Source organism: Penicillium canariense, assembly GCF_028826845.1.
Source record: "Penicillium canariense strain IBT 26290 chromosome Unknown utg000003l_segment0_segment0, whole genome shotgun sequence".
NCBI lineage: Eukaryota > Fungi > Ascomycota > Eurotiomycetes > Eurotiales > Aspergillaceae > Penicillium > Penicillium canariense.
In genome coordinates, this window is record NW_026622730.1 from 3,178,016 (window position 1) to 3,200,100 (window position 22,085).

A 22,085-nucleotide genomic window follows, 5' to 3' on the forward strand; every position below is an offset into this window, starting at 1 on the left:
AACTCCCTTACCCCTGTATCACGCCCTCAATATATGGCTTCTCAAGTTTGTACAATGAACTTGGTCCATATCTCAAATGGATATAATCATGAAGAACATATTAGTTTACTTTGGCAGTTTCTTGACCTGTAAAGTTTCCTATGAGACCGGAAGACTAGGCTGTAGTGCAAAGGTGGTCCGAAAACTTATGAAATACCACTATATCTCTAGGTCCAAAGCACGACTTGATAGAGCAGGCCCAAATGTAGTCATCACCATACTTACATGCCCTTCTCCATAGCCCCTACAAATTGAAATGACACCCAGTTCGGATTCAAGAGTATTTATATTGACCGATCGTCAGGCTAGCAAACTCAATCACAAGCTTAAGGCGTGACGCCTGGGTATATACCACAAGCCGAAAATGGAGAAAGGAAACACTAAACTTCCAACCCGAACGCCACGTCATGCTGAACATGCGACAAGGAATCGAAAGAAAATTAGCAAGTCGTCATCATCGTGGTAAGTACTGTCCACACAAGGAGAACTACGCGCTCGCCGACCCCCGGGCGCAGCATCATCAGTAGAGAGCGCGCCCCCCGCCCCACCTACTTAGCCACTGGCTTGCGCGCCTGGTAAATGTGCAGGATATTATAGCAGCGGATGTCCTTGTTGAACGCCTCGGTCTTAACATCTGTCGCCAGGCGCTGAATTTTATCAATCGGCCAGCCGTACACGCGGTGAAAAGGCGCTAGACTGAGGGCCTCGATGCTCTCAGAGATGGCGAGGTTGTACCAGCTGGCGACCTTGCGCTCGTGCTCGTCGTTGTGCCATGGATTCAATGGCAGGCCCACCATCTGGTGATCGATCTCGGTGAAGCCAGCTTCTTGCAGATTGCGAATCGTCTCGCGGGAGCTATGGGCCAGAGGGCGCATCGTTGATTCCGTTGCACGCTTCAAGGCCGTGTACCAGTGGCGAAGGGCGAGGTTGCTCAGCGACCGGTCATCGCAACGCGGCTCGAAGTCAATCTCTACCTGTTCAAACCATGCGCCCGGGCGAAGGTGTGCGAATACCCGCCTGTACAGGCCGGGCCAGCTGACAACGCTGCCGCTCCCCATCTGCATGTGGATCAGATCCCAGGAATCCTCACCCAGGGCCCAAGGACCTTCGAAATCGAACGGGGCATAGAAGTCACAGTTCTTGGGGTGGTTTTGTGGTTGGACCGGTGCGAGGTCTACGCCGACCACAAATGAATCGGGGTATTTGTTGGCCACTTCAATGCTCCAGATTCCGGTTCCACAACCCAAGTCTAGAATGCGCGAGTTGCTGGGGTGTGGGGCGTATATTAAGCCGTCTGATACTCGGGCGACCGTGAATAGCTTGTGGAAGATATCAAGGCGGTCTTGTTCTTCGTCGTCACATGGTAGCATGTAAGTGCCTTTGCGGTATCCGTGATACATGCGACCATTCTCTTTATACGGTGGGTATTTTTCAGGGATCCTGTAAGAGAAAAAGGGGTTGTTAGTTTCGTGATTCTACGCGCCCTTTTGCGCAATCGAGACGCGAGATCGGAAGCGGCCTATTTGCGACCCTCGGGCGGAACATACTTGCGGTTGGAGATGATGATGGGTGGTGACGAGCCAGACGCATGAGAGATCTGGGACGAATGCGATGCGACCGAGCCATTGCTCAGGAAACGGCCCACCCTTCGATCCCCATCCTTGTCCGAAGGATTTCGGTCGGTGATCATATAGATATCCATGGCCGTCGAGGTTTGCCGGGACCGAGCCCGTTCACTGGCGGGAACCGACGAGGAATGGTACCGTTCGCTTGACGGCACCGAGGAGTGATAGTACTTCGGGCGACCAGCATCACTCGCCGACGTCGACTCAGACTTGTATCTTTTCGGCGGTGGAGGGGACGCCATCATTGGTGGCAGCCGGTTTCGACCGGACTGTTCGTCGGTAAGCATTGGGAGCGGTTGGTGTTTACGAAATCGAATGCGTGAGGATCAGGGAGGGGAGGACAGCGGTCGGTCGGTAGGAATATCGGACCTGCGATTGGTTTCGTCGATTATTGAGGTCGAGAGAGGGAGCAGTAGCTACGATCAATGATCGCACAACATGAGACGGCAGGCACAATGACATCCGACCGAGCTCTCAGCCACCACAGGCGACAGGAAAGAAAGCAGACGAGAGAGGCTGCACGTGCAAGACGCAAAGAACGGGAGGACGGTCGATCCCAAAGTACGAAATGCTCCGAGGCCAGCCAAGCGAACCAAGCGAACCAGGACCAAGGATTGGGGGGAAGTTGCAGAGCAACCCAGCTGGGTTGGAGCAGGGCGCACGGGTCAACAATCCGCAACCCACCACAGCCCCGAGTCCACAATCCCGTCGGATTGGCGCTACTGAGGGACGAGGGAGTTGTCACCGCTCAAGGACCAGATCCTGGGCATCCCAAGGGTGGTTCACGAGAGGAAGAAGGGGAGGTGAGAACCACGGACGAGAGATGGCGCGACCCGGAGGTTTTAAGGTTGTGTAGCCGCTGGCTGGTTCCCGTCCGGGGGGTCCACGGGCGGTGGGGGAGACAGAATGGCGGGTGAAGCCGACGGAGAGCACGGTGGGAGTTGCGCAAAAGGGAGGAAAAGGCAGAGTAAGTGAAGGCGATCGCAAAGGTTAGGGGAAGGGAAAGCGATGAGGTGCAGAAAGGTGGAAATTGAGTCGAACCGACAAGCGACTACCAGCGGATCGGGCAAAGAGAGCAGGCCCATAAAATCTGTAAATCGATACGTATTGTCACTTTGGCTACAGTAGATTAGATGTACTGTAGATGGCCACTCCACAGTCTGTACTCCGTAGTCGGTAGTCTGTAATCCCCGCTCCTTTCCACGCAAATTCCGTATTGCGTACAGTACTCCGTACTCCGTACTCCGTACCCTCCCATTCGAAAACCCTCCGGCGCGTTGGATCACCATCGCAGGGGTCTGAACCTAAGCGAGTCCAGCGTCCAGTGAACCCAAATGCGACTGATCCAGAGCCTCGGGTTCCCAGGGCTCCAGGGCTCCCGACTGTGAGTCCCCCTCACCCTCTGGTCAGTGCGCCCTTGGGAATTGGTGCCAGACGAGCGGAAGGGTGGCAGTCAGCCGGTTGGTCTCCGGCTCCGCTTCTTCCTCACGACTCTTTCCCTCTTGGGCATTACCCTCCCATATCATGCTCCCCACTCATTCCAGCCCCTCTTAGGCCAGTTCGGGATCGACCAGGTCTCCACTGCACCGGGCGGGACGCGGACCGTCTGGGCCTCCTACGACTTTGGGTCCGCTCCCAGGAGTCCCAAGGGCTGGACAGAACCGAACCCAACCCTCAGCAGAAACAGAATCTCGAGAACACGAGGTAGCTGGAGACGGTGATTGAGCTGAGAATGGAGCCCAGGAGAAATTCAAATTCTGCAGCGACCAGACCCAGCGGAATGGGTGCGCTGAGAAGCTTCGCAGCGTGGCGCCCAGTCAGCTCGCGTCGCGTCACCTCTCCTCCGCCCGAATTCCGCCTTTTCGCCCCCTTCAAGATTAGTTGTTTTGGGGGGGGGGCGCCCATGGCCGCGTTCAACGGCGCAACCTCGGGAGTCTGCGTCGGCGCTACCTGGAAACTCTGTGTTGACCCGACTCATGTCGTGCAGCTAGGGCCGTTGACTGGACCGTACTCCGTCCTGTGTACCCGGTCCCCGTCCTGAAGCTGGGAATCCCGGCGCTTCTCCCAAACGCTACACCCCCTCGGCACACCCAAAGCCCTGGGTCCGGTCGCGATGCGAATCACCCGAGGCGCTATGCGCAATTTCTTTTTCCGGTCCTCCGGACGATGATTCCCCTACCAAGTCACTGGTACGGCCCACTTGATCGTAACCCCTGACTCGATCCTGGGCCAGCGCAACCTTGTCCCATTCACCTGAATGACTCCTGCGCTCCAGTGATCGGCGCGGCCTGTCTCATGTATCAACTCGACCCTGTCAAGCTTGACCACGGTCGGTTGAGCTAGGGGTTTCCTCTTTCGGGTACAGTAAACATTATACGAGGATCTAGTCCGGCTCGTCACATCATTCCCTGGTCAAAGACGTCTTTCGATCACCATCTTTGGGGCCGAACAGCCCAAGGTTTGGTCCCACTTCACCTCCAAACGCGCTCCCCCTTCCTCCCCGGTGCCCCCTCGCCCCTCTTCCCAAATGCGGCGTCCCTGTGAAGACGAGCTAGACCTCAACTGCTGATTTGCGAGCGGATCGCCTCCGTGGCTTTGCCTGATCTTGAGTCGCCCTTGCCGAAGACTTATACGAACCCGGGTCAGTTCACTAATATACGAGCATGCTGACCTCCACCCTTCGCAATACCCACTCCAAGAGTCTGCTCAGCCGAGCCACTAACCTGAATCGGCCAGCTGTCGACTCGTCATTTTTTCCCACGCTGTTGTGGGACTTGAAGCGTGGCAGGATGATCGGTTCTGGGCAGAGACGCCCGAAAGCTCGAAGAAATTAGGAATCCCATGGTCGCCCTTTGTGCATGTTTCTCCCCCAGCTGCAGCTGCAAAAAAGGGCGATCCTAATTTCCTTTTTCTCCAAACCGCTTTTTCTAATTCCACGAGTCCGATATTCTCTTGGTCAATCTGCAGATTTATCGACACTGTATATAGTTTCGATCTCGTATCGGTGTACCTTAACACAAGAAGATGAGCATGTAGCAAGCAAGGCTCTTCAGAGTGGCCCCACCGACGGATAAATTTTTCTTGGCTGCCAAACCTCCACAGTATACGGGCTCTGCACGATTGCCGCCCCCCCCCCAAAAAACAAGCCAGCCCGCGAGCAGCAAGTAGCAATTGAACCCGCTAGAGATCGGCAGCATCTTCATCGTCCCGCGGCTCCCGTTACCCAGGGCAAACCTGGTCTGGAAACCCGCGCCTCTCGTCAGCCACAGGGGAGGGCCCGCAGTTCGCGAAATTGCTGGTAGATCGCAGCAAGGAGCATCAACCGCAACTGCAAGCGCAACAGCCGCAGCGATATCTAGTGGATCAACACTCACACTCTTCAAGATGCACACTTTGACGGCAACAGCAGCGTCGTCGCTGTCGCTGCCCGCGGAGAACTACATCTACACGATTGCGCCGTCGGCGCCCGGCCGCTTTGCTGCCATCAGCTCAGATGACTCGCTGCGCATCTTTGACGCCGCCAATCTCGACCGCGTCTCGGTAATCTCCCGAAAGACCCATGGTGCTGGCGTCACCTCGCTTCGCAGTTATGCTGCGGGGGAGTCCCAGCTCTTGGCGACCGGAGGCCGGGAGGGGAAGGTTAAGCTGTGGGATGCGCGGGCTGGGACTGCGGTCGCGGAGATGGAAACGCGTGAGTCGGGCTTACTGTCCTGATCTTTTTCCTTGCTCCCCTTTCAGGCGTCCTTTTTTTCCGAGCTGGCGGTAGATTGATACACCGTTGCTTGTACCAGTTGCCACCGCGGCTCTGCTGCCCGGAATGGCGTGGATGGCGTCGGAGAATTTTCTACCGCTGGATGCAAGGATGGCCCAGTCGATCCCCTGGAGAGCTTCACGACCCGCTTGTTACAGGCCGGCTAATGCTTCTGTCTAGCGAGAAATGCCCCGGTGCTCTCGGTGGCTTGTAACCCGGAGACCAACACGATTGCCGCGGGTACAGAGCTTGTCTCGTCGCAGGCAGTAGTTGCATTCTGGTACGTTCCATTGTCTTGAAACCTTAGCTTTGGCATTATTTGCTGAGGCCATCTCTTTGGGCCCCCGATCTCTATTAAATCGACCCTGGCTGGACCTTATAGCTCACGCCACTAACCTTCGGGCAGGGATATCAGATCTCCACAGGCCCTCCGGCTCCAATATGTGGAGAGCCACAACGATGATATCACTGAGGTGAGCAAATTATTCCCTATGGAATACCAGATCCCGAACCCATGGCCCAAGATCATCCGAACTAATCTGACCCGGTCGGCCCGTAACACAGCTCCAATATCACCCGACCCGCAGCAACATCTTACTATCCGGCAGCACGGACGGGCTCGTCAACGTCTACGACACCACGATCACAGACGAGGATGAGGCCCTCGTGCAAGTGATCAACCACGGCTCCGTTCACCACGCGGGCTTCCTCTCCGAGCGCACCATCTACGCCCTCAGCCACGATGAGCTGTTCTCTGTGCACCCGGCCACCGACCCGGATGACCCTGCGCAGGATCCCGAGCCCGTGCACTTCGACGACGTGCGTGAGCCGCTGGGCTGCGAGTATGTGGTGCAGTTGTGCGTTGGCGCGCAGGGGCCGTACCTTGCGGCTGGGAATAAGATGTATGTGTACCCTGTCGAGGCGGAGGCCTACTTACCCTCCTGAACCGGTCGAGGTGCTGATTTCTGTTATTTCCTCTGTTGTAGTGAGAAGCGTTTAGATTTGATTCCGTTGGTCTCGCGTCCGGCGTGGCAGTTTGACCAGGAGAATCTCTGGCGCCTGCCCGGCGCCCACGGCGACGAGGTCGTACGATCTGTATACTTGGATGAACAGGTATGTCTTTTATCTTATCTTTTCCATCTGTCTATCGAGCCGGCTAATGGTTAATGTGTTGCAGAGCCAATCCGTCTTTACTTGCGGTGAGGACGGCTTTGTGCGGGCGTGGAGGCCCGCTGATGCTGGTGACGATGATGCCCAGGCCCAAGCTGGATCGGCAAAGACCTCCCGGCCCAAGGATAAGAAGCAGAAGGACCGGTTCAAGCCGTACTAGTCCCGTTCGGCGCTGTGGGTAATCACAGCGCGTTCTTGCTGTTGTCTTCTGTCCTGTAGCATTGGGAGTTTGGGTGGTGGGTGAAATAAGATAACAATGTGACATTTGTGGTGTTCGGGGCATCTAGCCCATTGCCTTCCAACAATTTGGTCGGCATTTTTGTATAATTTTGATTCCCTCCGGCAGGTGGAGTTGCTTGCATTATTAAGAAAGTTTGGATTCTTACTCCATTTTTAATTTATCGCGCCCAGGTACTTGATTTACCCATCTTTCGACTGGATGAGTCAATTCCATTGATATCCCAGAAAATTCCGCATCAAATAGGGAATGTATGCTTACCAGGGACTACGAAAATGAGCTATCTGGCGCTGCCAGTCTCACTTGAGATTCTACCAGTTTGAAGAATCGAACGATGCTAAATTCTTTGACCACCAACGGTATAGTTATTCCGATGTACGGAGTACATAGCTCTTAATCATGCGCGTTCTTCTCCTGTTTTGATAATCATCTGCAAGCAGGTAGAGTAGTCACCTTTTAGTGGAATCCGAAGTGCCCACGTGACCGACAGCCCGTCATGTTGAAACCTTAAGAAAATGGCGTGGAGGTCTCTTATCGCGCAGGAACCATTTTTTTCGATCTTATCCGTTGACATTTTCCCTCTTCTCTCACAAGGGATCGCCTTCCCTCGACGCCCTTTTCTCTCATCGGCTTCGAATTGGACACGCCGATGATATAGCCTTTGGGATACCAATACTCCCACTCTCTTGCAGAATCTGCATCTCTGCCCCTCCAATACCACTCAGCCTCATTACCATTTACCCTCATACAACCTCCCCCCCCAGCCTACCCTCCTAAAGGCGACCCTTCCATCCTCTCTCACCAGAATGGACGCCCAAGCCTATCTCATTCGCCATGGCTGGTCTGGTCCTGGTAACCCTCTCAACCCAACCCAGCGTCCAGGTCCGCACGGCGGCCTCGGCCTCACGAAGCCCATCCTCGTGGCGCGCAAACAGAACAACCACGGCGTCGGCAAGAAAACAACAAAAGACCCCACAAACCAATGGTGGCTGCGCGGATTTGAAGATGCGCTCAAAGGGATGGGTAACGATACTGCTACCTCGACGCAATCGAATAATGCATTGACCAGCGAACTGTACCGACACTTCGTGCGTGGTGAATGCCTTGTTGGTACTATCAAGAAGAATGATGAGGAAGAGATGAACGAAAAGTCCACGTCCAAGTCCGAGTCCAAGTCCAAGTCCAAGTCCAAGTCCAAGTCCAAGAGGAAGCGTGATTCCGATGACGAGGATGAGCGCCGGGTAAAGAAGGAAGAGAGAGCTGCACGGAAAGAGGAGAAGCGCAAGCGCCGGAAGCTCAAGGAGGACGAGGAGTCCACCGAGTCTCCAGCCTTGTCTTCAAGTGATGTATCTGGCTCAGAGAAGCGCAAGGAAAGCAAAGAAGAGCGCCGATTGAGGAAGAAGGAAAAGGCGGAAAGGAAGAACCGGAAACGAGAGGACAAGGAGGCAAAGAAATCGAAGAAGTCGAAGAAGGCGAAGCACTCTGCCAGTGAAGAAGATTATCCTACACCAATGTCGATCGATGAGGAGCAAGACGATGGCCAAGTCAATACCACCGAATCAGACGAGGCCTCCAAAAAATCGAAAAAGAAGGACGAGAAGGGCAAGAAGGAAAAGAAGGATAGCAAGAAGTCCAAGTCAAAGACTAAGGATAGCGAGGTGACCGAGGAGTCCGACTTGAAGATATCCGAAAAGGAGAAGAAAGAGAAGAAGGAGAAGTCAGCCTGATCCGCATGTCCGCTTTCAGATATAGAAGCGGCCCACTATACATTGTATTGCATTGCGCCCAAGGACTGGATACATAGACTTTGCATACGCCGTTGATCTTCGCGATCGCGGTCAAGATACCCCCTAACGTTTGGCGAGGTTGATGAATTTGGAAGAGTCAATAATTAATTCACCTTTCGAGTCTATAAAGTTTCCTTTTTTCCTCTTTTCTTTGGTCTCAGCTCTGCGTAGGCAGCTTCCCAGGTTTACCCGACAGTATCCACGGGCGTCTCTCCCAGAAGTCATCTTTGATGATATCGATGTGGTCCACCACCACCTGTGCCTTCCGGCGAAGTTTCTTGAGTTTGTCCTGCTGTGAGCGTGACTGTTCCGCCTCTGGAACCAAGATGTCGTCTTCCGTGGATGCTTGCGTCGACTTCAATTCTTGAAGCTCGTACTACAAGTCAAAGGTTAGACAGTTATTGTGGTAAGGGCGAAGGAGGAGGTATACCTGGCGATAGAGTACACTTCCCTTCTTATACGCTTCCTCTTCGTTATTGTAATTGATGCCAAAGCGCTTGAAGAGGATCTCGTTTTTGTCGGAAGACACAGTGCCCTGATATGCATGAGCAAACTGGATAGCTTCTGAACTGGGCTGTATCGCCACGGTTTCTTATACTGTGTGCCTACCTTCAACTCTTGTTCTGCCTCAGTATTGCCCATCCCCCCTTGCTGGACCATTGCCCAAAATGTTGTGTTGTAGAGATTGTTGATGTGGCCTGCAACATGAAGGTTAGCAAGCCTAAACATTTCGGAACAGCAACCAAGTACAGAGTTTCCGTGGATCTGGACAGACTTACAATCGACCTGTCGCCAGCTCATGTAATCCCTCAGGATCCGCGTCGAAGGATAGATGACTGCTCGTCCATCAAAAGTAGGCAAATATGGTGGTCGAAGAGGTGTCGAAGGGAAATATGTCGACCATAGATAGATATAGTGGGCAGTGAATGTCGACACAATGGTTGTGACAAGTTTTCTGGCTCAAAGAGGTCTCGTCAATTGGCCTGCATAAACCAGCAAGAAAACTGGACGCGAGGAGAGGCAGTACTCACGCATTCCGCCTCTCAAAAAGCTGGCAATTTGGGTGGAAGACGAAGCTGAAGATTTTATGTCAAAATCAGGAATTTTCTCCGCGAAGAGTGATGAGACGTACCTGTACTCGTCACTGACGCCATAGGCAATGCATAGATCGGGAAGTTCTTTCATGACCTCGACTGCGGCAGCATTCATGAGATCGAGTGCGCGCCGGTCATTTGGCTTGACAAAAGCATAGTGATCCGACAGCCTGGAGAGGTCAGATGCAGGTCAACCATTTCAGACCCCGTCGCATGAGTGAGAGAACATTGGCAGGTCGGCAGGTAGGCGTATCGAGTCGTTCTGTCTAGCCGGATGCGACCCGCCAAGCTCTTGGAGTTCCTCAGGGAGTAATTATATACTTGAGCCCATGTGCACAGGAAAGTGCGACGGGGTATAGAAGAGAAGGGCTTACTTATGAAATCCTCTTCCGTCAATGCGGACCACGATCCACGTATTCGGGAGCAAGACGTCTGGCTGCTCGAAATTTTTGACGTACTCGTACCTTTGCACAGTCAATAGCTAGATTCATTGGGATAGAGGTCCTTCAATACTTACTTGGAGTTCGCCATGGTCTCTCTCAATCCAGCGGGATCTGGGGTTGGGTCGAGGGGGTGGATTTGTCGCGGCGACGAGTCATGAATTTGTGCGGCGATAGCTACCCGCCCACCACAAGAGGAATGCCCAACTACGCTGGACAGCCCCAGGCGGACCGCCCTAAACGTCGACTACGTCCGGACTGGAAGCTACGAGGCAAAATCACTTGCGATACATAAAATAAATTTACTGGATATCTCCGGGGCTGAAGGGAACGATGAGGAAGCATGTAGTATGTACCATATTGGATTTCATAGGGATAAATAGTCGCTATCCTGACTCGAGGGCAGACCAAGTAAAGCCGTCAGATGAAAAAAAAAAACCAATGGAATGTATCCCTGGAGATGTTATGATTCAGCGATCTCGGGGATCGCGAATTCTTCATCGCCTGTTTCACTAGCTCGCTCACTAGTCTCGCTCGCTTTGTCAGATTTGCGCGACTTGCGCGAGAAGAATCCTAGACTGCTCCGAGTCGACCGGTCCACGGAGGGGACACTAGAGACAGTACTGTCAATGCTCTTTCCCAGTTGGGCCTCGCTGGCTGCGTCCTCGTCAATGTCACCTTGCGAGGACTCGCCCTTCTTGGAGAACAGACCTGAGCGGTCTTTCCAGGAGCTGAACTTGCTAGAGCTGCCCTTGCGGGTGATCTTGCGGATAAAAGATTCCTTGGACACGTTGTCCACGGATGTTCCAGATGGCATGCGCTCCAGGGATTCGTATGAGTCGCCGGCGAAGTGAGACAGGGAACGGGAGTCTCGGGATGTGCGCGGCTCAGACGGAGATCCATCATCTACGTGGAGATCAAAGGTAACGTCAGGCTCCTTATCACTGTCTGACTTCTTACCGGTGAAGATCGCCGTGAAGGTCGGTGCTGCGGGGTTGAGCTTCGGGGTAATCGGTCGGTGGGATGACGATGGCCGGGTGCCAATTGGAGCTTGGAGCGGCCGAAGCTGGCGGTCATACGAGTCCCCGATAAAATCGGGTTCACCTGTCAGGCCCAATGGAAGATGGCCGGAAGACCCATATTGAATAGAAGGGCGACGGGACGGTGCTCGGGACCACGTTGGCGGGGAGGCCCAATCCAACCCGAGCGGGCTGTTGCGATGTCCCATTTGCTCGGTTGACGGCCATCCGAAATGACGGTTGTCCGTGGAGGGATGGGGAAGCTGGTTCTGATTGTCAAAAGAAAAGGTCGACGAAGGACGGGGGGACAGAGAGCCGCGACGAACGTTTCCAAGAAGAGAAGAGGGATCAATGGGATCATGCCGCGGGCTGAACTGGTTATACCCGTTGCTCAAGTCGGAGTTTCCACCACTGCCAGTGCTGCCAAATCCAAATTTACTAGATGAGAAGATACTGGAGAACACAGCTCGTCGAGATGGCGCGTGATCCGAGGAGCTATCCGTAGACACGCCAGTAGTATTGCTTCGAGGGAACAAGGCCATCGGCTTTGCCCAGTTACCTGTGTAGCTCAGTCGCCGGCGCCGGGAGCCGATGGGGTCCAACTCATCAACGTTTCGCGGGAAAGACTGGCTCTGGCCAGGCTTCAAGGTACCAAGCATTGGCGGCTCGTCGGCCAGCGTCTTCCCACGAGGTCGATGGAAGCCGAAAAGTCCGGAAAGTCTTCGAGATGCGCTCTTGGGGCGCTCTCCAGCAGCGGACAAACCAACCGGCCGAGAATCAGAGTCCTGTCGGTTAAGAGTTTCATGCGGGCTGGCAAAGATGCTACCTGGTCTGCTCCCAGACGAAGCAGGTGAGGAAGGTCCAATACCAAAGCTATCCAAAGGATTACTCGGTGCCTCCATAGTTGAGAAGCGCGGTCGGGTGATTGGCCGTGGAAATTCGGGCGATTCTTCGTCACCAAGAAGGTCGGATGGCAATAAAGCATCTGCTCGAGGGCTCATCTGCGGGTTATTGAATGAAACCTCCATGTCTGACCGCATGATCTCAGGGGGATCAGAAAGACCGGGAAGGGCCATTCCATTGTTGATGTTGAAGAAAGTAGAGCTTGGAGGGAAAGTTGGCGAATTCGTTGAGGGTGGATTGTAGTTGATACCACTGGGGAAGGCGGTTTCAACACCTGGAAAATTCACGGGCGAAGAAACATTGCTGGTCAGAGAGCTACGATGGCGGCGAGGTCGGATTGTTGCAGTGTTTGACATATCCAGATCCAATGACGGCAGGGTGAACGGACCCGAGCTGCCAGGACGCTGGTTGGTGAGCCATTTCAGTCGTTCCTGGGCTTCTTGATATTGTTGCTGGGCCTGCGCGTGAATATTCACCAGGGTTGCATAGCGGGCATGTAAGTTGTTGAGCTTCATTTCCCACTGTCGAGCCCGCTCGTTATCGATTCGATCCAGCTCTTTGCCATCCTCACTCTCGCCGTCCTGAAGTCCTTTCCTCTCATCCTCGAGCTTCTTGATTCGTCCTCCCTTATCTTGAATCTCATCGTCGATGATTTTCATATCAGCTTGCTCCTTCGCAATCTTCTTGCGGACTTCATCCGCTCGAATTTTGCCATCTTCCTCCAGCCGGGACTTGTCTTCCTTAGCCTGAGTAGCATCAGAAGTCATGCGCGCAATCTTATCCTGCCACCGCAAAATGTCGTTCTTGCGCTTGTTGCGTTCCGCTTCTTTTTGCTGAAGAAGTCTCATGCGCTTTGTCTTCTCGCTTTGCACGGTGCGGTTGACGCTTTCCAGCTTCGAAACGTGTTTTTTCAAATCCCCACTGACTTCGTCCTTCTCCTTGACGCGCTTCTTGAGTTCATCGCGCTGCTTCTCAAGATCCTTTAGCAATGCAATGTGTTCGTCATCCTCTTCCGTTGCTTGTTTTTCTACATTATCGTTTTCTTGTTGTAACGCTTTGAGGCGATCCGCTAATTGTTCCAAGGTCTCATCACGATTGTTCCGAGAGCCACTCCGACGTAATTCGTCCGAGTAGCCATGCACATAGTCCGCTGTGCCTGCGGCAGGCGATAACTTGCGTCCTGTCGAGGGCCGTTTCCCGGGCATTTGGCCGGCACTGTGCTCGCGAGACATGACCGGGGCTGATGGAGTAGGCAAACCGGCCGTAGACCTTGGAATCGAAGCTCGGATAGTTGGGCCGCCAGTCGTGCCATCTTGTTGGGCTTGAGATAGTGGAAGAGATTTTGTTCGCACATGAAGGATCGCACTTGGGGTCTGGAAATTCGCTGCGCTGACGGAAAGAACGCAAATATGATATATGTTTCCGGGAATGAGGTTCAAGATTTCGACCGCAGTTTCGGCTCGCTTCGACTCGCCCACTGTAAGATACTTCGTTAGCATCCACTCGAGTTCGCGAGAACTCCGGCGGCTGCGGAGACCATTCATACCTTTCGCATTGTTCACTTGGATGATGTGCTTGTGTATGGAGTTATGGAAGTCCGGCTGCTTCCAAGCTAAACGAATCTCACGCGATGTGATCTCCTCAAGGGTCACCTCTGGGGGCGGCGGAATGTCGAGCCCCAACTTCTCCACCAGAACGTCATTGGGGGTCTGGCAAACCTGCCATGCTCGGTACAGGAGCCTTTTTTTTTTTAGCGCGGCAACGGTCAGCCCGGCATGTAAAATTTCCAGAGAAGTGCGCCAAACTCACCAAATCAGGGCCCATAGGATTGAGCCCGCCAGGAAGAGAGCCATGAGGCCGCGCACCCTCACTCGCGGGACGACGGTTGGGTAGGCGTCGAATGTGAGATAGAACGGCTCATACATCCCAGCGTCAGTCACCCATGGACGCGGGAAAGCGGGGAGGAGACAGGAGTGGTGGAAAGGAGAGGTGACCATCACTACGGTCCTGATTGACCTCCATTTCGGTGGGACATGTCACCTGACCTGAGTTTAGTCAGGATTATCCGATTGGGACTAGTGTGGTCACGGATCTGGGATCGTCCGCTAGACCAAAAATGCACTAGTGGACCTGAGGTCAAAGACCTCGGCATGTCGGTTGCGCTTACCTAATAAACGTTGGGTGTTGAATGTGTTGATGAAAGGCCAACAGACCCGGGGACGCCGGCTACTCAGGCGGGGCCTATTGCAATGTGTGGCGCTTTTACTATTGCTATCTGCCGTTTCTGCTTTTTTGGTCAACCCACTTCGGACGGATATTTGTGGCGGTGGTGATACAGTAGCAGGTAGGTTGTCAGCAAAGTGTCACATGGGCCGTTTGGCAGCGGCGATTCCTTCAGCTTCCGAATCCCTCCCAACGAACCTGGTTTCCCCCCCCTCTTTCTGCTGATCGGCTACTTGTCGGCGTCAATACATTCGCTTCACTCTTTGACTGGGCTTCACTCTTTCTTGTTTTTGTTTTTTTTTTAACAGAGCCGTCGCTCAGGGTGTTCTAACCTACCCGGCGAGATGCAGTACGTACGCAGCATCAGCGGCTCTGTCTCTAAGACATGGAACTCAATCAATCCGGCCACACTGAGCGGTGCGATCGATGTGATCGTCATTGAACAGCAAGATGGTATGTTGAAAGCAAGATTTTGGTTTGCTGTTTCTTCGGACTGTTAAACTGATGCTTTTGCTTTTCTTTCTCTTAGGCACCCTCGCTTGCTCGCCCTTTCATGTCCGCTTCGGCAAGTTCTCGCTCCTGCGTCCGTATGAAAAGAAGGTGGAATTCAAAGTCAATGGGATCAAACAAGATTATGCGATGAAGCTAGGAGAGGGAGGCGAGGCATTCTTTGTGTTTGAAACCACCGATGAGATCCCCGCCTCTCTACAGACCTCACCTTTGGTGTCTCCCGCCGCTAGCCCGAAGGTTCCCAGCGAAGATCTTGCGTCATCGCTTCAGGAACCAGAATATTTGGACCTTGAAAAGTCACCCGGAGATGCTTTATCAGAAGGTGCGAAGACAGCGTTAGCGATGCCTCTATCGCGACAGTCACGGGCAGCCACAGATTTAGGTATGGCAAATCTGAAGAACCTGTTGACGTTAACCTATTTGCTCATTCCTGAACACAGGCGCGATGACTCCTTTGTCACGCTCTCCCGCAGGATCAGAGCTAAGCACTTCTCACCGTGACTCGTTCAATTCTAAACCAGCCCTCGATCACACGGTGTCGGAAAACATACTGTCGACAAGTGTCCCTCGATCCGATGACGGGCAACGGTCGTCCATTAGTGGTCCTGGCTCAGCGCACGAAAATGATACCCTACAGAGAGATGGCTCTCGTAGCCCACCTCCGGTGTCACCACAAGAGGCTATGTCCCGTGCCATCTCTTTGTCCAAGAAGCTCACTGGCTCAAATATTCCATCTCACGTTACCGATACTGGCGATCTCATGTTAGATATGACGGGTTACAAGAGCAACGAAGAAGATGCTATCCGAGCTGAAGTTCTTGCCCGCAAGATTCTCGCCGAGGAATTGGAAGGGAGCTATGACCTTGGTGCGCTCATCGGAGCGGATGAGCATGGAAATCTCTGGATCTACAGCAGTGAGGAGGCCAAAGAAGCGGCTTACCAAGCAGCGTCCCTCAATTCAATGCGTCCGACTACCGCATTGAGTGAAGATGCAATTTCAGACCCTGGGTACCACAGCGAGGGCGACCACTCCACCCTGGAGCCCTCGATGGGAGTGCGCCACCACCGGACCAAGTCGGACGTTCAGCCGGGTATTCCCACACCTCCTCAATCACCTTTGCAGGACTCGTTTGCCGTCGAGACCCGTAATTACGCTAAAACACTGCGGCTGACTAGCGATCAACTCAAGGCCTTGCAGTTGAAACCGGGGCCAAATCTCATGTCCTTCAGCGTGAACAAGGCAACCTGCACAGCGAACATGTATCTGTGGAATGGGAATACGCCAATTGTGATTTCCGATATTGATGGGACTATCACCAAGTCCGATGCTTTGGGACACGTTCTGAACATGATTGGACGTGACTGGACCCACGCCGGAGTCGCCAAGTTGTACACTGATATCGTCAACAACGGCTATAACATCATGTACCTCACCAGTCGATCTGTTGGGCAGTCGGACACCACGCGGGCGTACCTATATGGAGTGTGCCAGGATGGATACCGACTGCCTAAGGGACCTGTGATTTGCAGTCCAGATCGCACGATGGCAGCATTGAGACGGGAGATCTATTTGAGGAAGCCGGAAGTCTTCAAAATGGCATGCCTGCGCGATATTCTTGGATTGTTCTCAGGGAAGGAGAACCCATTCTATGCTGGCTTTGGAAATCGATTGACCGATGCCTTGAGCTACCGATCTGTCAACATCCCTTCTACTCGGATCTTTACAATCAACTCGAACGCCGAAGTATCTCTTGACTTACTGAGTCTAAACAAGTATAAGAGCAGCTATGTGACCATGCAGGAACTGCTCGATCATTTCTTCCCAGCTATCAGCCTTTTGGTCCAATCTGGAGGTGAAGAATATACGGATTTCACGTACTGGCGAGATACCCCACAAGATATCGATGACTTCTCTGCCACCGACAGTGAAGAGGAAGACGACGACGAGGACGAAGAGCCTGCCGACGATGAAATGCTTGAGGATGACGAAGACGCCGATGAACAGGAAGATTACGATAATGAATCGAGCGAGGGTGAAGGCAGTGAATACCTTGATGAGACCGGTCTAGATGACGAAGGGGAAGGGGGGACTGACATGGGTGCAATTTACATATCGCATTCTTCAGAAGCCCCGTCCAACCCCGCAGGGTCCATCGTGCAGTCCATCGAGGGCGGTCCAGATCTCGAGGATGTTGAAGGATCAGGCGGAGAGGAGGACGACTCTTATGCCCTTGGTGCTGTGCTGGCCGAACCAGCAAGCTCGATAACGCTCCCTCTTCGCCCCAAGTCACCCCGGGACGTCTGAACATATCCCTGTTCGTGAATTGCTTTTCCGGTCCGCATTGAGCCAGAGGCGGGCTTCGTTCCGCACCATCCAGATACCCATCTTGCAGTTCATTTTCTGAATTAGAAGGTGCACCGACATTGTTCCTTTGGTGAGGAGATACCCTGTTCAACACTACTTGCATACAGACTCGGAGTTGGAGTCTGCAATATACACACCCTTTTGCGATTCGCGTGTTGTTTATTCTTTACCCATCCCATTGACGGTGTTTGAAGCTTTCGTTCTAGGATAATTCTCCGCACGAGAGAAACTGCTCTAAATTAATCGATGCAACAAATACCTACTGTGCCTTATTTTTACTATCATTTTGTCATTATGTAGAGTTTCCCGCGTCCCTACTAAACGGTCCCATAGGTAGTACGCGGCGGGCCAATGTTACCCCACATCGGCCACAGCCGACCACCTCCCGGGAATAGCACGTTGGCCATTTGTCAACGCCACCTGTCAACGCCATCTGCCAACGCTCGATCAATCATTGGAGATCATGGAAAGGGTCTGGCATCACAGCAAGATGCCACCTCGGCAATCCTCTGCCACCGAATATTACAATCTTGGCAGCTATCATCGGACGGTCAGCACTACGAACCCCGATGCTCAGACATGGTTTAACCGGGGCCTTATCTGGGCCTACGCTTTCAACCACCAGGAATCGGCGCGGTGTTTTGAACAGGCTGTGCTGTTCGATCCAGTATGTGCCATGGGGTATTGGGGTCTGGCCTTTGCTCTTGGACCAAATTATAACAAGCCATGGAAACTCTTCGACGGAGAAGATCTCTCGACCACGACGACACGGGCTCATGGCGCTGTAATGGAAGCCATGAAACATGCAGCTAGAGCAACTCCTATCGAGAGAGCGCTCATTAAGGCACTACAACATCGGTATCCTCAAGAGCAGCCTGTCGACGACTGCACGGAATGGAACCACCAGTACGCCGAGGCGATGACCTCGGTTTATCAAGCCTATCCGAACGACCTAGATGTTGTCGCTCTCTATGTCGACTCATTGATGAACTTGACGCCATGGAGCCTGTGGGACCTAACTACCGGAAGGCCTACTCCTGGTGCTCGAACGCTCGAGGTGAAGAACGCTTTGGACCTCGCCTTGGCCCAAGAAAGCATGCCTCAGCACCCGGGTCTCTTACATTTGTATATCCACCTGATGGAAATGTCCCCTACTCCTGAGACTGCCCTACCTGTTGCGGACAACCTGCGAGGCCTTGTGCCTGACGCTGGTCACCTTGAGCATATGCCGACCCATTTGGACGTTTTGTGCGGTGATTACCGCCGAGCAATCGCCTCGAATACATCTGCCATTCGTGCGGACGAGAAGTTCCTCGGAAATCAGGAACTAGGACACTTCTATAATCTCTATCGCTGTCATGACTACCACTTTCGAATGTATGCGGCTATGCTTGCAGGCCAGTCCAAGATTGCCCTTGATACGGCCACAGTACTTGCGGAGTCTCTCACCGAGGATCTTCTGCGCGTTGAATCACCACCTCTGGCCGATTGGCTTGAGGGGTTTGTTGCTACCCGGGTACATGCGCTTGTTCGATTTGGTCGGTGGGAGACCATCCTTGCTCTCCCTCTTCCTACTGACCAGAGTCTCTATTGTGTTACCATTGCGATGATACATTATGGCAAGGGCGTGGCTTTTGCAGCTACCGGTCGCGTCGATGAAGCCAAACAGGAGCAGGAGCTATTCCGCTCAGCTACAAAGAGAGTCGCACCCTCTCGTACCATTTTTAATAACACATGCGTGGATATTCTTGCGGTAGCAGAGTCGATGCTCCACGGTGAAATTGCATACCGATGTGAAGATTATATTAATGCGTTTGCCAGTCTCCGCATTGCAGTTGAGAAGGACGATAACCTCCCCTACGACGAGCCCTGGGGTTGGATGCAGCCCACTAGGCATGCATTGGGAGCATTACTGCTGGAACAGGGTCGAATTCATGAGGCCATGGACGTCTACGCTGCCGATCTCGGAATCGACGAGTCACTGCCTCGTGCCTTGAGGCACCCGAACAATGTATGGGCACTGCATGGCTATCACGAGTGTCTCGTAAAGCTAGGGAGATTAGCCGAGGCACGCATTGTCCGGCCTCAGTTGCAACTGGCCGTAGCCATGGCAGATGTACCCATTAAATCATCTTGCTTCTGTCGGGTGAAGACTGCGATCTAGACATGTACATATCATGATAAAGTGAGACCAAGCGACCAATAACCTGATTTCTGTCACGCTGTAACCAAGGTCACCGAGTCTCCATTAAGAGATAATGAGCCTCCTCCCAAGGTGATCAATGTTCCTGTGAGATTGGCAAGAATATTGACACTAAAAAGGGATGCTCGCTGGATGCCGAAGACGAAGAGCACAGCGCGTGAAAATACCGGGAGAGGTAGGCAAAATGTGTATTTTTTTTAGAATAGTATGGTTTCTCGGAATTATGTTCTATCTCACAGGATCTTCAATCTTGTCCTTATGATTCGGACTTCTATGGTTTGCCATAGCGCGCGAAAGTCTGGAAAGCAGGTTGCCCAGCCAAAGCTCGAAGGTGCTTGATGGCGTTATGACACTATCTGTTTAAACATGCGCACACAACCCCAGCCTTCCAAATTGGCAGTTCATATGATTGCTATGTCCATTCAAATGACACAAGAAATTATCGCGCCGTAGGGGAGATCCGCGACATGATGTTTCATTTTGGGCAGTACTCATCGCCTATGGCTGAAGTGGAACATTGTGACAGTAGAGTTTCGTGAGCACGACAGGAATCTTTGTACATTGGCACAATATTTTTGCTCGGATTTCCAACAGGCAGCCAGCGAAGAGATGATCTCAGAATTTTCGCACGGAATACAGTAAGGAAAGAAACACAGCAAGACAGCAAGACAGCCAGACTCCACCCAAACGCCTTTCAAACGCCGCCTTCATGCAAATGATTTTTCATCCAGCCCCACGAGGACCAAACTAAGGATTTAGAAAGAAGAAAGAAACATCGAAGAATCCTGTTACCGCCGGCGGTTTCTGCCGGCGCCACGAGCGACGCCATTAGCACCAGCCCTGGAATCCTTGTCCGTATCCCCATTTGCCCCAGCGCCGGGGGTGCGGCGCCGCATTGTGCCCGGGCCTACCGCGATAATGTCCTCGCCGCTCTCGCTATCCGAAATATCTAGGAGGACCGGCAAACCGAAGGCGCCGGCCTGCTCTGCGCCGACGACGTTTTCGGCGTGGTCCAGGGTCACCACATCGGGCTCTTCATCCTCCAGATCGAGCCGGCGCTGGTGGACCTGCTCGGCGGGGTGGATGTCGAATTCATCCTCGCGTTCCACGTACTCGACGTTCTCCTCGACTTCGCCGAAATCCGGGGCCAGCGCAGACCACTTCTGAGGGCTGACGATCGACCATGTATACAGACAGCCGGACTCAAGGCCACATGCGACAACCATGGGTCTCGAGGGGTGCCACTCGACCACGCCGAGCTCCTCGCGCGGACCCTCGAGAATCTTGACGAGGGAGCCATGGCTGCGTTCCCAGACGTAGATGTCCGGGTTCATGAATGTAGTTGCGGTGACAAATTCGCCTGTCGAGGAGAAAGTGACGTGGTTCCAGCTTAGCCTGTTAACGACGTCCTGGAATTTGTGCTCCACTTGCAGTTTGATGGCGGAGGGCTCGAAGTCAATTCCCAATTGGGAGAGGTCGGGCATTAGGACGGTGCGGATGACCCGATCGGAGCTGTTAACCAGCAGGTCGCGCCCGTTATTGGCGAGGCGGGCGAGAATGACAACTCCATTGCAGAGGCGCATGGAGTGAATTGTCATGCATGTTTCTGTCTCGATGATGTTGATCCAGCCCTTGGATGTGCCGGCGATAATGTGATTGCCGAATGCTGTAAATATGGTGACGCATGTCGAGTGTTTTGCGTCTTGAGCTGCTTGCTTTGCGGCGACGGCTGGGTCGACTTCTTCGCCATTCGTAGGTTGAGGACGGAGGGGTGCGGAGGGGAGAGTGCGCTTGACTGGTTTTGGGGAGGAGACGTCGACGAGGACAGGTTGGTCTTCGAATAGGGAGGCCACAAAGAGAAGGCTAGTAAACATAAAAAGCAATTAGCTCTCTGACATGGTTCGGTATAGTTTAGGAGAGGAGGAGGAGGAGGAGGAGGAGGGAAATAGGGCCATACTGGTTAAATGGATGTAGCTCTGCAATGTAGACCGGTGCCTCGAACCTCACTGTGCGCACACGCGAGCCATCTTCCAGGTCCCACAATATACACTTCCAGTCCTGTGAAGATGTAAGAAGATATCGTCCATCTCTCGACCAACTATGCACGAACAGATTAGCAATGTGTGAGGAGTCTGGCTTAAGCTTGCTAGGGAAAGCAAAATAGATATTGTACCTGAGAGACTGGATCTGCCTGGTGTGACCCTGTAGCTTGCGTGCGACACCGTTCGTTTCGATGTCAAAGATAACGACAGTACCGTCTGCCTAAATGTGCACCAGTCAGCTTCCAGACTTTCTTCTCATTATGCAATATTGCCGCGGTAGACGAACCCGCCCAGATGCTAGATAGTCACCGGTTTGATTAAATCGCAGACAGGTCGCATGGCCACTTCCTAGGCACCGGTTAGAACAGTCAATGATCTATGTCCATAGTAAAACAACTCCACATACGCAATTTCTCTGTAAGGGTGTCAGGGTAGTCCTGAGCCAGGACGAACGGGTCAATGAGCGACAGATTCATGGCGGCAGGTTAGCGCGACGGTGGGTTGATCTGCGGAGTGAAACCCCTCGGCCTACAAATAAGGCCAGAACACTGGTGGCTAAACATTTAGCACGCACTGGAATCCAGCGCACACGAAGTCGAGCTCGACAGAACCCAGCGATGACTGTGGCGATTGTTTTCCAGCCTATCTGCCGCTTTTGAGATTAACGGCGAAGGGA

The 22,085-nt window shown here is 53.1% G+C and overlaps 9 protein-coding genes across 9 annotated transcripts; 5 read left to right on the forward strand and 4 right to left on the reverse strand.

Annotated features, from left to right (window-relative positions):
• Window positions 1–587: 587 nt before the first annotated feature.
• Window positions 588–1,909, reverse strand: N7482_006007 (class I SAM-dependent methyltransferase; the record flags this gene model as incomplete). Its single annotated transcript, XM_056688132.1, has 2 exons — window positions 588–1,479; window positions 1,587–1,909. The coding sequence occupies 2 exons, from the start codon at window positions 1,907–1,909 to the stop codon at window positions 588–590; spliced, it is 1,215 nt and encodes a 404-aa protein (XP_056543687.1).
• Window positions 1,910–2,089: 180 nt separating this feature from the next.
• On the forward strand, window positions 2,090–3,705 carry N7482_006008 (uncharacterized protein; the record flags this gene model as incomplete). Its single annotated transcript, XM_056688133.1, has 4 exons — window positions 2,090–2,467; window positions 2,521–2,631; window positions 2,983–3,368; window positions 3,441–3,705. 4 exons carry the CDS (start codon window positions 2,090–2,092, stop codon window positions 3,703–3,705), a joined length of 1,140 nt encoding a protein of 379 aa, XP_056543688.1.
• Window positions 3,706–5,048: 1,343 nt separating this feature from the next.
• Window positions 5,049–6,745, forward strand: N7482_006009 (WD40 repeat domain-containing protein; the record flags this gene model as incomplete). Its single annotated transcript, XM_056688134.1, has 6 exons — window positions 5,049–5,355; window positions 5,596–5,695; window positions 5,822–5,962; window positions 6,024–6,317; window positions 6,402–6,528; window positions 6,593–6,745. The coding sequence occupies 6 exons, from the start codon at window positions 5,049–5,051 to the stop codon at window positions 6,743–6,745; spliced, it is 1,122 nt and encodes a 373-aa protein (XP_056543689.1).
• An 884-nt stretch (window positions 6,746–7,629) lies between these two features.
• Window positions 7,630–8,550, forward strand: N7482_006010 (uncharacterized protein; the record flags this gene model as incomplete). Its single annotated transcript, XM_056688135.1, has 1 exon — window positions 7,630–8,550. One exon carries the CDS (start codon window positions 7,630–7,632, stop codon window positions 8,548–8,550), a length of 921 nt encoding a protein of 306 aa, XP_056543690.1.
• A 217-nt stretch (window positions 8,551–8,767) lies between these two features.
• N7482_006011 (tRNA guanylyltransferase) lies at window positions 8,768–10,185 on the reverse strand (the record flags this gene model as incomplete). The annotated part of the gene is made up of 7 exons (XM_056688136.1): window positions 8,768–8,986; window positions 9,041–9,145; window positions 9,220–9,308; window positions 9,390–9,565; window positions 9,642–9,686; window positions 9,743–9,874; window positions 10,079–10,185. Coding segments are annotated over 7 exons (873 nt in total), but the record flags the coding sequence as incomplete, so codon positions are not given.
• Window positions 10,186–10,607: 422 nt separating this feature from the next.
• On the reverse strand, window positions 10,608–14,063 carry N7482_006012 (Fibronectin type III domain protein; the record flags this gene model as incomplete). Its single annotated transcript, XM_056688137.1, has 2 exons — window positions 10,608–13,806; window positions 13,876–14,063. The coding sequence occupies 2 exons, from the start codon at window positions 14,061–14,063 to the stop codon at window positions 10,608–10,610; spliced, it is 3,387 nt and encodes a 1,128-aa protein (XP_056543692.1).
• Window positions 14,064–14,633: 570 nt separating this feature from the next.
• On the forward strand, window positions 14,634–17,104 carry N7482_006013 (putative lipin Smp2; the record flags this gene model as incomplete). The annotated part of the gene is made up of 3 exons (XM_056688138.1): window positions 14,634–14,742; window positions 14,819–15,181; window positions 15,240–17,104. 3 exons carry the CDS (start codon window positions 14,634–14,636, stop codon window positions 17,102–17,104), a joined length of 2,337 nt encoding a protein of 778 aa, XP_056543693.1.
• Window positions 17,105–17,654: 550 nt separating this feature from the next.
• Window positions 17,655–19,328, forward strand: N7482_006014 (TPR domain protein; the record flags this gene model as incomplete). Its single annotated transcript, XM_056688139.1, has 1 exon — window positions 17,655–19,328. The coding sequence occupies one exon, from the start codon at window positions 17,655–17,657 to the stop codon at window positions 19,326–19,328; it is 1,674 nt and encodes a 557-aa protein (XP_056543694.1).
• An 827-nt stretch (window positions 19,329–20,155) lies between these two features.
• N7482_006015 (Set1-mediated histone H3-K4 methylation subunit Swd1) lies at window positions 20,156–21,885 on the reverse strand (the record flags this gene model as incomplete). Its single annotated transcript, XM_056688140.1, has 5 exons — window positions 20,156–21,230; window positions 21,325–21,465; window positions 21,541–21,629; window positions 21,696–21,757; window positions 21,816–21,885. 5 exons carry the CDS (start codon window positions 21,883–21,885, stop codon window positions 20,156–20,158), a joined length of 1,437 nt encoding a protein of 478 aa, XP_056543695.1.
• Window positions 21,886–22,085: the final 200 nt, after the last annotated feature.